Source organism: Eleutherodactylus coqui, chromosome 4 (assembly GCF_035609145.1).
Source record: "Eleutherodactylus coqui strain aEleCoq1 chromosome 4, aEleCoq1.hap1, whole genome shotgun sequence".
NCBI lineage: Eukaryota > Metazoa > Chordata > Amphibia > Anura > Eleutherodactylidae > Eleutherodactylus > Eleutherodactylus coqui.
Window position 1 is genome coordinate 239,170,090 of NC_089840.1, and position 14,719 is coordinate 239,184,808.

The following is a 14,719-nucleotide window of genomic DNA, read 5'->3' on the forward strand; positions in this document are numbered from 1 at the left end:
AAAATTATTGCATTCCATTTGGGTCCATAAGCTAGCACCCTGTTATCAGGGATGGGGCTGGCTCAAGCACACTGACTCCTGTCTCCCTGCAACTGATTGGCTAAAGTGGTCACATGGCTAGTTGGGTATTTGATCCCTGCTGCATAGTAAACAAAATACTGTCAGGGAGCGGTGGAAATGGAAAAGTGGGTGAGTAATAATTTTTTTGTTACTGACATTTTTTCCCTTGGCCAAATTTTTGGTGATCTCCAAAAAACCCTTTAAAGTGACCCTCCAGTTTAGGCACAACATATTGTACTAGGACAGGAGGGAGAGGGTGGTATATTACCTGCACTTGTGCTTCTTTGCCATCCGTCTGCTGATTTTGGGTCCCATTTTCGAACACCAAAAATGGCTGATGCAATCTTCAAGCCACCTAATTGCCATAGTACGTTGGTGCTCATGTGATCAGCACTGGCTAATCAGAGAGTAGTGCACAGTGTGCATTAGCTAGTTAGAAAGTTGTAGTGGCCATGTTGGACATCAGGAAGCTGGGAGCAGAACTGGCTGATCGGACAGACGGCAAAGAAGAACATATGCAGGTAATTGACCCCCAACCCCATGGGCCCCAGAACAGAATTTTGTCCTGAAACCACCTGGTCCCTTTAACATTGTTACATATAACAAGCTTCAAATAAACACAATATCCTCTTCTCGATTCAGATGAACCAAGAAGGAGTTAAAGCCATATTAGCTGCTTTGCAGACTCTATCTTAAAATGATGGATGAAGACTGTGGTGGTTTATCCCATTGATATATTAACTGCGCCTCCAACAAATCTATAATTCATTTTCAGCTAAGAATTTATTCAGTGTAATTACATCTTTAATTAGGATTTTTATGGCTCATTGTTCATAAACAATGATGAATATGACTTTTAAAGCAACCAAGATTAGGGGAAAAAATCTGCATGAGCGCCATTCTATATACTCCTTGTTCTGCATGATTTTTTCTGCATTAAGAGTTCTATATGTGGCATGGTGTGGAAATAATGAACTGGTGCCTAAACTTCCTTCTGAAGCACATTAAACTCATTACACCAACAATGGGCTGATGTAGACAATGTTCTATTAATGTTGGACTATAATCAGTTGGTGTTCTAGCAGTTGATTAGAATCTCAAGATTTGTAACTGATGGAGGCTTTTGTTGGAGCCATGGATATTTTAAGCTTGTTTAAACACAGTGATACTTAAAAGTGCACTAAACTAAAAAAGCTAAGATTTTTTTATTTTTTTTTAAAAGCTAAGAAAAAAAATTTAAAAAGCTAGACTTTCCATATTTTCTTTCTTTTGTGCAACCTTTTTTTCTTATTGAAATGAAAAATAAAATGTATTTTACAGGTTTTTATTGCTCTCTCCCCCAGTGCTAGAACATGAGAAAACTATTAGTGTGCCCTTGCAGCTTGCTGTATGAACACAATAAAAACAAGCAAAAAGTGATGTGCATAAAAGAGAGATCCCCGAACAGCAAACATCAAAATGGGTCCCTATCTTGGCACCTCATTCTGCTCCCTCAACACACCCTCTCCATGACTCTGTAACCTATCTGAATAGGGCACATCATGAGAAGAGTTGGTTCTGGGAGGAAGATGTGGGCGCAGTACAAAAAGTGGGCAAAACATGAGAATTGGAACACCCAGAAATCCAATTTGTATGTAGAGCATAGACAAGTGTAGTACAGACTCTGAGCAGAAAGAGGCCATCATAACTGAGTAGAACCCTGAGTGAAACAGGCCCCAATATGTCAGTCTCAGAGCCAAAAGTCCAAAGTGCAACCAAGTAAGAAACACAAAAGTATATGTCAGCACTCCAAGCAGGCAAGCTTTATTAACAAGCAGAAATTACACCATAACAATGCAACATTTCGGCTCCATGTGACATTGTTATAGTGTAACTTCTGTTTGTTAATATTGCTTGCCTGACTGGAATGCTAATAGCTATCTTCACATTTTCTAACTTCCATTCTAATGTTCTCTGGGGGTCACTTCAGTCAAAACTCTGCAATCAAATGTTGAAGGGAGATACCATCAATGATACTTTTTGAGATAACATACAAAAATATTTATAGAACTTAAAGATGTTTTACGATAACAGTTGCACATCATAGAATACATGTCTGTCAGGAAATGAAAGTGCAAAAGGAACATTTTACATTTTGGGTGAAGTCATCAACAGTAGTTGACTTCTCAGCATGAAAGCTAGGAAAACTCGTAGTATAGATGTTGGTCTAGCCATATCTGTTTAGTGGGCTGCGACCAACAGAATGAAATTTAACAATAAGAAATGCAAAGTCCTACATCCAGGCAAGAAAAATGAAAAAAAAACCACATACAGAATGAGAGGAATTGGGATAAGCTGCAGCACATGTGAAAACGACTTGGGTATACTAATAAATCACAGACTGAACATGAGTCAACAGTGTGATACAGCAGCAAAAATGGCAAACACAATTTTGGGATGTATTAAATGATACGAAGAGTCTAGCTCACATGAGGTAATTATCCCCCTCTACTCTTCCATAGTCAGACCTCATCTGGAATACTGTGTCCAGTTCTGGGCACCCCAATTTAAAAAAAAGGCAGACAAACTGGAGCAGATTCAGAGAAGAGCTACCAGGATGGTGAGCGGTCGGCAAATAATGCTCTATGAGGGCTCAGTCACACGGGCGCATCAGCGCCCGTGTTACTGCAGCCAGCAGATGGACGTACCTGAAGACGGCCGTCTCTCTGCAGCGCTGGGAGGAAGAACATGTGACCGGCTCCATTGCCAGTCATGTGTTCTATGATCAGCGCTGGAGAGAGACGGCCGTCTTCTAACTGACAGTCACACGGGCGCATTGGCGCCGGTGTACGGGTGCCGATGCACCCGTGTGACTGAGCCCCGAGGAACGGTTAAAAGATTTGGGAATGTTTAGTTTGCAAAAGAGAAGACTTACTAGCTGTCTACAAATATCTGAAGGGCTGTCACAGTGCAGAGGAATCAGCCCTATTCTCATTTGCACAAGGAAAGACAAGAAGCAATGAAATGAAACTGAAAGGGAGGAGACACAGATTAGATATTAGAAAAAACGTTCTGACAGTGAGGGTGATCAATGAGTGGAACAGGTTACCATGGGAGGCGGTGAGTTCTCCTTCAATGGAAGTGTTCAAACAAAGGCTGGACAAATATCTGTCTGGGATGATTTAGTGATCCTGCACTGAGCAGGGGGTTGGACCCGATGACCCTGGAGGTCCCTTCCTACTCTACTATTCTATGATTCTATTACCAGCAGAAAAAATATTTGTGTAATACCATAAAAACTGGATTTTTCAGCTCATTGCATGTAATGAATTCTTGATCCACACATGAGTAGATGATGTAGGGATAAAGACATCAATTGCAGGTAATCCACAGTGTAGAAGCTCAAACAGTAATGGACCTTGCACTCATTGTGCTTCCCTGTTAAAACCTCTTCTGTAATACATATCTTTAAAAGACATAAGGAAGGAAAAAGCAGCCTGGGAGCGCTTACATGCTTCAAACCTGTAACACAGGTACTTATTCGTAGCATGTCTGACCTATAAGAAACTTCCTACTGTATTTAAAGCCGCACCTCACTAGCATCACAGGCGAAACATAAATGCATCAATTAAGCCATAAATTCTCTGGTGATCTGCCTCTATCATATATGTAGCATGTGATAATATGTTATTCTTTAATTCTTCTGTGAAACAGCTTAGTATACGTAATAATAATATGACGATGCTAAATTAAACATGATAGATCTGTTTTAATATTGAGACCTTTTGGAAATCTTTTATCAAAATTCTAAATGCCTCCGTGTTGGTTATGGGTCGTCCGACCTTTTCTATTGCTATAACCCGAATATGTCTACATCCTGGAAAAATCTTACATTATTTAATAGAAAAAATGTTAAATGTTAATTAATATAAAACTAGAAAAATAAAAGATTTCTACATTATAATCATTTACAAAGTGTGGTTAAAACCAGCAATAGAGATCTGCCAAGTTTTGGTAATTGCACTGTACATATGCAGAAGCTGCTAATGAAATTGTAATACAAATCAAAATGAAATTTTAAAATGACTTCTCTTAATTTCCCTCTTCTTCTTCTGCAAAGATTTCAGTAATCTCTGCAATATTAACTTGTTTTACATTCTGCTAGAAGGCTAAAAGCTGAGGGTGCCTGCCCTCTCCTGGCCAAGACACATGCCAAAAGAAACAAAGGCGTCTTATCAAAATGCACTATTCGTAATATAATCTCATCATGTGGATAACTGCTTGATCATCTGCTCATTGTTTGGTTAAATAAATAATAAAATCACTTTAGATATTGTATCATAAGACGCAATCTTCTAAATATTAGTAATAAAGATACAATATTTGTTTTCCTGTGGTCCATTTTGAATATTTTAAAGATCATGTATAGCAGGCCCATTTGAATACCCGAGTGGGACCAGTGCACAGGTATTAAAGCACCTCCCCCCATCCACTGTCCCCGAATAAACACTAATGCTCATTTTTGGTCCAATGGTCACATTCCTGCCCAAGCTCATGACTGCTGTGGACAATCACTGGCCTCAACTGGTACTGAGAGTATGGTGATTGGCTGCAGTGGTCACAAGCTTAGACAGGCACATGACTGCTGAACCCGTAAGTGAGCAGATACCAGAGAGGCAGGGGCATGAAAGAGGTGAGTATAATGTATTTTATTATTTTTTATGCTACTTAAAGGGGTTGTCCCGCGAAACAAAGTGGGGGTATACACTTCTGTATGGCCATATTAATGCACTTTGTAATGTACATTGTGCATTAATTATGAGCCATACAGAAGTTATTCACTTACCTGTTCCATTGCCGGCGTCCTCGTCTCCATGGTGCCGTCTAATTTTCAGCGTCTAATCGCCCGATTAGACGCGCTTGCGCAGTCCGGTCTTCTTCCTTTCTGAATGGGGCCGCTCGTGCCGGAGAGCGGCTCCTCGTAGCTCCGCCCCGTCACGTGTGCCGATTCCAGCCAATCAGGAGGCTGGAATCGGCAATGGACCGCACGGTGCACCGCATGGTGCACCGTGGGTGAAGATCCCGGCGGCCATCTTACTTAGGTAAGTAAGAAGTTGCCGGAGCGCGGGGATTCGGGTAAGTACTGGCCGTTTTTTTTTTTATTCCTGCATCGGGTTTGTCTCGCGCCGAACGGGGGGGCTATTGAAAAAAAACAAAACCCGTTTCGGCGCGGGACAACCCCTTTAATGCTTTTTGACTAGAACTTTGTCCCGAGGATGTGGATACACTTCAAAGAGGTGCTGCTAGGGGGGGGGGGGGAGGCTGGCACTAACAAGGTTCCAGGTACAGATGGACAGTTTGCCCTATTGTTTAGGGCTCAGTCACACAGGCGCTTCGGCGCGCATGTTCCTGCATGAAGAAGACGGCCGTACTGCAGGTGTGTACGACTCTCCGCACTGTCGGAAGAAAGAACACATGACTGTCAATGGAGTCGGTCATGTGTTCTTTCTTCCGGCGGTGCGGAGAGTCGTCCGCACCTGCAGTGTGGCCGTCTTATCCTGCGGTAACACGGGCACCGATGCGCTGGTGTGACTAAGCCCTAGAGCGGCTTGATGCCCAGTGACTAGAGCTGGATTTCATAGTTTTAAGTCATATGATGAAACAAGTTTACTTGAATTTAGAGAATTTGACTGCAGTGGAAAATTAATTGCCAAACAACCCAACCTTATTGTAAAGGCGACGTCTGTTGATTGCATCTAGGGAACTCCTAGTCAGGTTCCAAGAAACCCAAGTATAGGTCTACCATATAATAATTTTGGGAGTGTAAACTGAGAAGGAAAATTAAAATTGGAGCATCCTTTGCCATGACTAATTACCTTTCCCTATTCCACAGATTCTGCAACAAAGGCATGAGAAAGGGTACCCATACACATTAGATAAAAGTCTACCGAATCCTCTAGTTTCGGTGGGTGCAGCTGACTAATGTATATAGGGGTATCCTAAAACTCTGTCCATCAATCAATATTGGACGGGGAAGAAGGGTTAGGGTTGGATTTCATCATGCCCTATGCGTCACCACAGAGGTTTCTTGTTCCCCTTTCCTCATTTAAAAACACATGCTCGCTTAGCGGAACAGAGATTGAATGTACACAGAAGTTTATGAGTAGCTAAAAGGGTCTGATTCAAAAACATCCCTCACCCCAAGTCTATGTTTGACTCTTTCTGGGCCCAGGGCTGTGTTATGTCCTGCCTCAGTTTTTCATACCTCCTGTTTAGAGTGCTCCTATGTACTACCATGGTGAATGTTGATTCAGTAATTTGTGTTATTTGGCTGGTCAATATCTGAATTTCTGTGCTTTATTTCAGCTGGACTTCCATTTATAATGACGGGAGAACTTTTCATGCAGTCACATCGTCCTGCGGCTTACATAATAGGAGGATCGCTTAATTGGCTATCAAATTTTACAGTTGGTTTCGTGTTCCCCTTTCTACAGGTAATTGACATTATATGTTTTCTAAATGGTACTTGGTGGTATACTGGTTTTCATAAATGTGACCATTACATTTGAGCCAAGTGATGAATCTGAAGAACTAGTCTACCACATGGTCAATTGGCCAACATTCCTACTGGGAAACAGATGAATTAGTACTGTAGAAATGTGGAGTTAAGTCTTAATAAAATGATCCCTATTTTCCTATATGCTATTGGACTAGTGAATTAGTACACTTATATTGATGCATTTCCTCCAACATAAAAAAAAATTCACAACATCCATATACACCAATCAGCCACAACATTAAAACTAACTACCTAACATTGTGTAGGCCCCCACATGCTCCCTAACAGCTGTGACCCATTGAGGCATGGACTCCGCATGACGTCTGAAAGTGTCCTGTGATAGGCGCCAAGAGAGCTGCAGATCTTGTAATACTGTGATATTTTACTGCATTGCCTTTGAACTGCCAATGAATCATAAATGACTCCCATGGCAGTTCTAGTGTTAAGTTCTGTATGTTTTTAGGTGCAGACGCCATGGATAGGACTTGTTCTTCCCACAGATGCACATAGTGCAAAGTGGGGAATTTGGAGGCCATGTTAACATCTTGAAATCCTTTCTCCCATCTGCTCCGTGTCTTTTTAATTAGATTATATAGCTTGGTATCCTACTGTCCCTGGTTTCATTTGAAGGCTTAGCCCCAAAGAGAGGTGTCTGCTAAAGTTAGAAAACTATCTCTTCCAAGTCTTTTTAATTAGACCATACAGCCTGGTATCCTACTACCCTGAATCATTTTGAAGCTCAGGCCCAAAGGAGAAGAATCTGATGGTGTTAGGATCCATCTTTAAGCCTGGTCTCCTGTATGCGGTGGTTGGGCCCACATACTTTGATCAAAATATGTGCTAAGATCCTTGCATTTTTATGTCATTAATATATACCAGAGTTATGCATTTTTATTCTGATATTAGATGTGTATGAGTGCTGTTACCATGTGTTTCTGCTTGTACCATCTTGAACTTTTTGGTCATGTTCCTCAAACTATTCCTGAATAATTTTTGCAGCGTGGCAGGCCACTGCCATTATGTAATACTGTTGTCATGAAGGGCTGTATTTGGTCTGTACAATGTTTAGCTAGGTGGTACGTGTCACATCCACATGAATGTAAGGTCCCAAGATTTCCTCAAAAAAACTGCCCAGAACATCACACTGCCTCCACTGGCATGTCTTTTTCCTATAGTGCATCCGAGTACCATCTCTTCCCCAGAGAAGGGAGCATTCCCACAGCACGCTTTACTATGCTAAGGGATTCCTTCTGGGGGGTTCCATCACATTTGCTGGAAACAGCATTGACACGAAATGCCTGAACGGAAACAAATGGAACCATTCAATGTCATTAGTGAAAATAACACCACTTTACTGTTCATTTGACAAGGGTTTCATTCATTTCCATTATATTTGGAGTATAGAATAGCGTGGTCGGCAGCATTATTCCATACTTTAAATATACTGGAAACAAAAAGAACCCTTGTCAAATGGACACCAAAGTAGTGTCCATTTCATTAATAATAGTGATTGGTTCAATTTTTTTTCCATTTGAGGGTTCTGTTATAATGCAGTTTTTGGCACCTGTGATGGAACCCCAAGACGGAATCCCACAGCACAGTGAAAACTGCTGTGGGAACGCTCCCTAAGTGTAGCACCTAGTTGTCCATATTATGAAAAAGAAAATGTGATTCATTAAAACAGTCCACCCTGTTCCATTGCTCAGTGGTCCAGTTATGACGTTCATGTGCCCATTATAGGAGCTTTCACCAGTGAACTGGGATCAACGTGGACACACTGACTATGCAGCTCTACACACAAAAAGCTGTGATGGCATTTTATCTTGACACCTTTCAATCACGCCCAGCATTAACTTATTCAGCAATTTCTACTACAAAATCTCTTTTGTGGGATCAGACCAAATGGACTGGTCCCCACGTGCTTCAGTGAGCATTTGGTGTACATGACTGGTTCACCAGTTGTCATTTTTTTGACCACTTCTGGTAAGTACTAACCACCGCATACTGAGAACACCCTTAAGACCAAGTTGCCCTGACTCAGTTGTCTAGCCATCACAATTTGGATCTTGCTCCTTACATTTACCTATTTTTTCTGCTTCCATCAAAACCTCAAGAGTTGACTGTTACCTTGCTACCTAATATATCATACCCCTTGTCAATAGATAATCAACATTATTTACTTGACCTGATAGTGCTTTTAAATAGCATGGCTGATCAGTGTATATTTCCTAACCAGACGATTCACTTGATTTGCTGATATTAAATAGGAGAATCTGAGGTTCACTACACATATTTATTTTAGTAACATTTCATGGGTGTTTTTGGCTTCTGTTATTTTTTTTCTCCAAAACTCCATATTGCCCCAGTGTTGTGGTATTTTTTAGAACACTTTTTACCCATTGACCTCAATTTTAACAGAACTTACACAAACTGTTGGTGCAACTTATGTTGCAGTTTTAGGAACAACTTCTATGGTGGTTATGGGTGCATCTTTTTAAGGTTATGTTCACATGTGACGGATATGCTGCAGAATATCCAGCATACAATTCACAGCATTTTGAAATCCCAGCTAAATTAATGAGATTTAGGAATTTTTAGTTTACAAAAATCCACTGTGTAATGCTGTGGAAAAGCAGCGAGTAAGCGTTTTTTTCTGCACATTTCCACAGCAGAATTTAACATAGAGGTAATATAAAATCCAAATCCCCAAGTGTTTCTGCAAGGGTTGGTTGCATTGTGGGTTTTAGTGTGGATTCGCATGTAAATTCACGTTGTTCCTCCAATGACGCAGTTAAGAAAAACTGAGTAAAGTAAAAGAATGGAAAGTAAAATCGCACTAAATTTTGCCCTGAAAAAATGCACTATTATGCGAGAAAAACGCCATGAAATCCGCAACAAACAGCAAGTTTATGTATTGAAGATTTCAGGACGCTTTATAAATTGCTCTGTGGACATTCCATAGTGTATCTGTCCAATGTGAACATAGCCTTAAAGTGCCACAAATTGTGTGAAGGATGCCCTACAGTAGGAAAGTGTTTTTTTTTGTTTTTTTTTTACAGTTTAGAGTTTTTGTAAATTGCTTTTTATAAACTTTTATCAATGTATTCACATTGATCATCTGTCAGAACGACTCCATGAAGTGTGTGTTGACATGGTTATTCATCATTTGCTTAGAGGGCTTGTAACAAAACAGAAAAGCAGTTGCTCATAAATTTGATATTCAAAAGGAAACTACAATGCATGTGTATGGTAAGGAAGCCACATTGGCTAGTCTTAAAAAAAAAATGTAAACCCAATGAATAGGAGACCCTGTGTCCACCATAAAAATTAATGTCTGACCACATAGGGCATAGATTCCAACCATTCTGTTGGTCGTGAGCCATTTTCAAGTATAACAGATGGTTTTAATCCACATCGCTCATTGAAATGTAAAAAGACTATTGAAGACATAACCTAGTGATGGCTCCTACCATAGTGCTAACTACCAGTGACAGAATTTGGTAGTAGGGTCAAAACTATAAGATTGCCATAGCCTCTCTGATTTCACTAGTGCACAGTAATATCTGCAGCTTGCTGAACTCTGGAAGAACATACTGAGGGGCCTGAGAACCCCATGTATCTCTCAAGCCACACTTTGGGGATTACTGATGTAAGGAATGAGCACATTGGCTCTACCAGAGTGGGAGCTGTGCTTACGCTTTGGTCTTTGGGGGTCTAAGGAGGGGGATCCCCTCTAAGATGTTCAGATGTTCATTCAATGTCTCCTTTGCTGGCTCTACTTCCCCTCCTCCTGCAAAAAAGGACCCTGCAACTATCTGCAGAGACTTTGAAGACCTCGGAAAGAAGGTGAAGGAACTAGGAGCACAGGTGGTCTTCTCATCCATCCTCCCAGTAGATGACCATGGAATAAGAAGATGGAACAGGATTCTAGAGGTGAACGGAAACTTGGTGGAATGATACACATGATTGGAATACAAGGCTTGAAGGATACAACTTATTTATAAGAAACAGACCTAAAAAAGGGGAGGAGGTATTGCGATGTATGTTAGGAAAACATTCATCTCTACAGAGATTCAAGCTTCAAAGTATGGTAGTTCTGTAGAAACTGTTTGCGTAAGAATACAAGAAGAGAAGAAGAGAAAGGACACAATTGTGGGCATTTACTATAGGCCTCCTGGACAAGCAGAAGATATTGATGATGGCCAAGCTCTCAAAAAAGCATGATATAGTGATTATGGGAGATTTTAACTATCCAGACATTTGTTGGAAATCTCTCTCAGGTAAAAGTAATGGATCCAACAAATTCTTATCCGCTCTTGGTGCCAACTTTATCTTCCAAAACGTAGAAGGGAAAACAAGGGGATCTTCTATCTTGGACCTAATTCTTATCAACAGGGAGAAAATGGTTGAGGAAGTAAGGGTGGCTGGGACCTTAGGAGAGGCAGGGATCATACTATCCTTGAATTTTGGATAAAAAGGGGAGAAAGACCTGAGAAAACTCAGACCTCAAGGTTGGATTTCAGAAAGGCAGATTTTAATGAACTCAGAAAGAAGGTAGGAAGACTCCAATGGCTAGATGTTCTTAAGGACAGAAATGTTCAAGAAGGTTGGGAAATATTGTGCAATGAGATTCTCAAAGCACAATCCTCAACGATCCCTAAAAGAAAGAATAATGGGATGCATTTAAAGAGACCAGGAGGGATGACTGCAGAACTTACACAAGTTAAAAACAAAGAAAAATATGTTTATCAAATGGAAAGAGGGGGGGGGGGGGTATCTAAAGAAGAATATATTGCAATCTGCAGAAACTGTAGGGCAAGTGTCAGAAAAGTTAAAGCTGATAATGAATTGAGGCTAGCAACAGAGGCCAAATGCAATAAAAAAGGATGTTAGGGATATGTCAAAATCAAAAGAAAAGTCAAAAATACTATTACAAGATGAAAATGGTGAATTGGTTAAGAATAATGTTGAGAAGGCCGAACATTTAAATTCCTATTTTGTATCTATTTTCTCTCGGAAAGTAGATGAAACATCAACTGATCTTCCCTGTGCTATTGGGGAAATAAAAGAATGTAGGCTATCTATAAGCAGAGAGATGGTGAGGAAACACTTAGCTAACTTAAATGAATTCAAGTCTCAAGGTCCAGATGAATTACATCCTAGGATACTAAAGGAAGCATCAGAGGTAATTGCTAAACTACTTGCCATAATCTTTGAAAATTCTTGGAGAACAGGAAAAGTCCCAGAAGATTGGAGAAGGGCAGATGTTGTCCCTATCTTCAAAAAAGGGAAGAAGGTGGATCCAGGAAACTACAGGCCTGTGAGCCTGACTTCTATACAGGAAAAAATCTTTGAACAAATTATTAAACAGCATGTGTGCAAGTAATTGGATAAGAATGGAGTAATTAACCAGAACCAGCATAGGTTTGTAACAAACAAGTCATGCCATACAAATCTAATTTCCTGCTATGACAGAATCACCGACTGGGTTGATCAGGAAAATGCGGTGGATATAGTATATCTTGACTTTAGTAAAGTATTTGACAAAGTATCTCATACTATACTTATTGAAAAAATGACCAAATAGGGGATTAGCAAGGCAACTGTTAGGTGGATTCACAACTGGCTGAGTGATCGTACTCAAAGAATGGTCATAAATGGCTGCACATCCAAGTGAAATAATCTATTAAGTGGGGTACTACAAGGCTCTGTCCTAGGCCCAGCATTGTTCAACATTTTTATAAATGATCTGGAGGAGGGAATTGATGGGAAACTGATCAAATTTGCGGACGACACAAAGCTAAGAGGGATAGTTAACACTAGAGAAGAGAGTATTCAAAAAGATCTAGAAAAGTTTGAACAGTGGGCGGCGACTAACAGAACGGAATTTAACAATGAGAAATGCAAAGTCCTACATCTGGGCAAGAAAAATGAAAAAAAGCACATACAGAATAGGAGGAATTGAGCTAAGCAGCAGCACATGTGGAAAAGACTTGAGTATACTAATAAATCACAAACTGAACATGAGTCAACAGTGTGATACAGCAGCAAAAATGGCAAACACAATTTTGGGATTTATTGAGGCAAAGAGTCAAGATCATGTGAGGTAATTATCCCCCTCTATTCTTCCTTAGGGTGCCTTACCACTACAGTTCTTTTTCACTGTGAAATTTGCGGCGTTTTTTTTTTCTCCAGGTGTCTATGGGACTTGTTAATATCAAAATCACGACACGGCAAAACCGCGATTTTGCGGTAAATTGCAAGTATGCCACGTTGCGATTTTAACATTAACAAGTCCCATAGATACCTGGAGAAAAAAAAACGTTGCAAATTTTGCAGTGAAAACGTAATGGTAGTGGGTAGGCACCCTTAGTCAGACCTCATCTAGGATGCGGTGTCCAGTTATGGGAACCCCAATTTAAAATATCACCTTTTTCATATTGGAATTTACATTAACAGAGCGCTGTTTCGTAATTTGATTTAATACCTTCTGTGCTGTATGAAGATTGAGGAGTGAAGTCTAAGATGTATACTAATGATTTTGTCATTTTCCTTGCAGATGTCGGCAGGAGCATTCTGTTACTTGGTGTTTTGTGGGGTTTCTCTGTTCGTAGCAATCTATGTTTATCTTGTTATTCCGGAAACTAAGAATAAAACCTTTCTGGAAATTAATGAAATGTTCTCCTCTGAAAAATCCTTGCCAGGAATACTGGTGGATGATGTGAAACTCCATAAAATTAAAGGATATGGAGCATTAGAGAGCAGTTCACTGGAAGACTCCTTCCAATAAAAAAACTACTAGAAAAGACTTTATTGATCGGAAGATTCAGAGTCAGCGCTATAATGGGGCCCAGGAAGGAAGGAGCAGGATGTGATTCTTGTTATTTCCAGTCAAGAGCCAAAGGGCAAATGTGGATATCCATTTGTATACATACGTGTGTATAATGAGTGTTACAAGTACTGAAAACAAGTAATTAAATACATTTTATAATGATCTCCTATGGGCAAACGTTTTATTTCCATTATAGTGTAATAACAGCATAAATTCGTTTTATTTAATAACTTTACTCAAAAAGAGACTTACTATAGATCCTGTAGTTGGTGGAGATGAGAATAATAGGTTTTGACTTGCAAAATTTTGAAGTCGGACATCTATTGAACCAATATCCAATGGCATGATAGATCATAGAAAGTACTGCATTAATAACTTATTCCATTTTCATAGAGGACATTTACTTATGACTTATCCCATGCTTACAATATACATTTTTAAAGTAAGCATTTGCATTGGGAATGGCCAGGATACTCATCTGTTTACTACTCATTTGAGTCTACTTCTCGAATACCCTCTCCCTAATCTCCCCTTTTTTAATCCAGAAACTCTTGGCATAGGGCAGGGTTCACAAGAGCGGATTCCAATTGTGTATTGCGCAAGCAGAGAAAAATCACAGAATTCTCCATTTTGCCACAGATGCCGTGCGGACGGCCCCCACTAAAGTCAATGGAGGCTGTCCAACCGGCAGCACATGCGCAATTAACATTGCTTACAACCCACGGGTACCAGAGTTATCACTTAGTAATGGTGAGGGAAATACAACATTAAGGCCTCATGTCCACGGGGAAAATCAGATCCGCTGCAGATTCTACATGTAGAATCTGCAGCGGGTCCCTCCTGCCCCGCGGACATGAGCGCCGAAAATAAGAATTTAAAAGTATTTACCATCCGGCGCGGGCGGAGAAGATCAGCTGTTCCTCACGGCCGGATCTTCATTTTCGGCCGGCGGATGAATTCCTGACGCCGGCGGCACGTCGCCGGCACGTCGTCGACGTGCCGCGCGCATGCGCCGGGCACATCCGCCGAGCCGAAGCAAGGAAGATGCGGCCGTGAGGAACAGCTGACCTTCCCCGCCCGCGCCGGATGGTAAATACTTTAAATTCCTATTTTAGGTCTCCCGCGGATCCGGACGGCTTCCATAGGCTTCAATAGAAGCCCGCGGGAGCCGACCCCGCGGGAGACCCGCACGAAAATGGAGCATGGTCCGGATTTTTCCATGCTCCATTTTTTTTAAAATCCCTTTTATTGACGATCCGCGGGTATTTATGTACCCGCGGGTGGTCAAT

General features: G+C 40.7%; 1 protein-coding gene across 2 annotated transcripts in view; it reads left to right on the forward strand.

The window, feature by feature from the left end:
* The window catches only part of LOC136626146 (solute carrier family 2, facilitated glucose transporter member 9-like), a 79,010-nt gene extending 65,417 nt beyond the window's left edge, over positions 1-13,593 (forward strand). For both annotated transcript variants that reach the window (XM_066600950.1, XM_066600949.1), the window contains 2 exons: positions 6,406-6,533; positions 13,158-13,593. In XM_066600950.1, the coding sequence (XP_066457047.1) occupies positions 6,406-6,533; positions 13,158-13,388 (359 nt within the window). In that variant the 3' untranslated portion in view covers positions 13,389-13,593. The remainder of the gene's footprint in view (positions 1-6,405; positions 6,534-13,157) is intronic.
* The last annotated feature ends 1,126 nt before the right edge of the window (positions 13,594-14,719 follow it).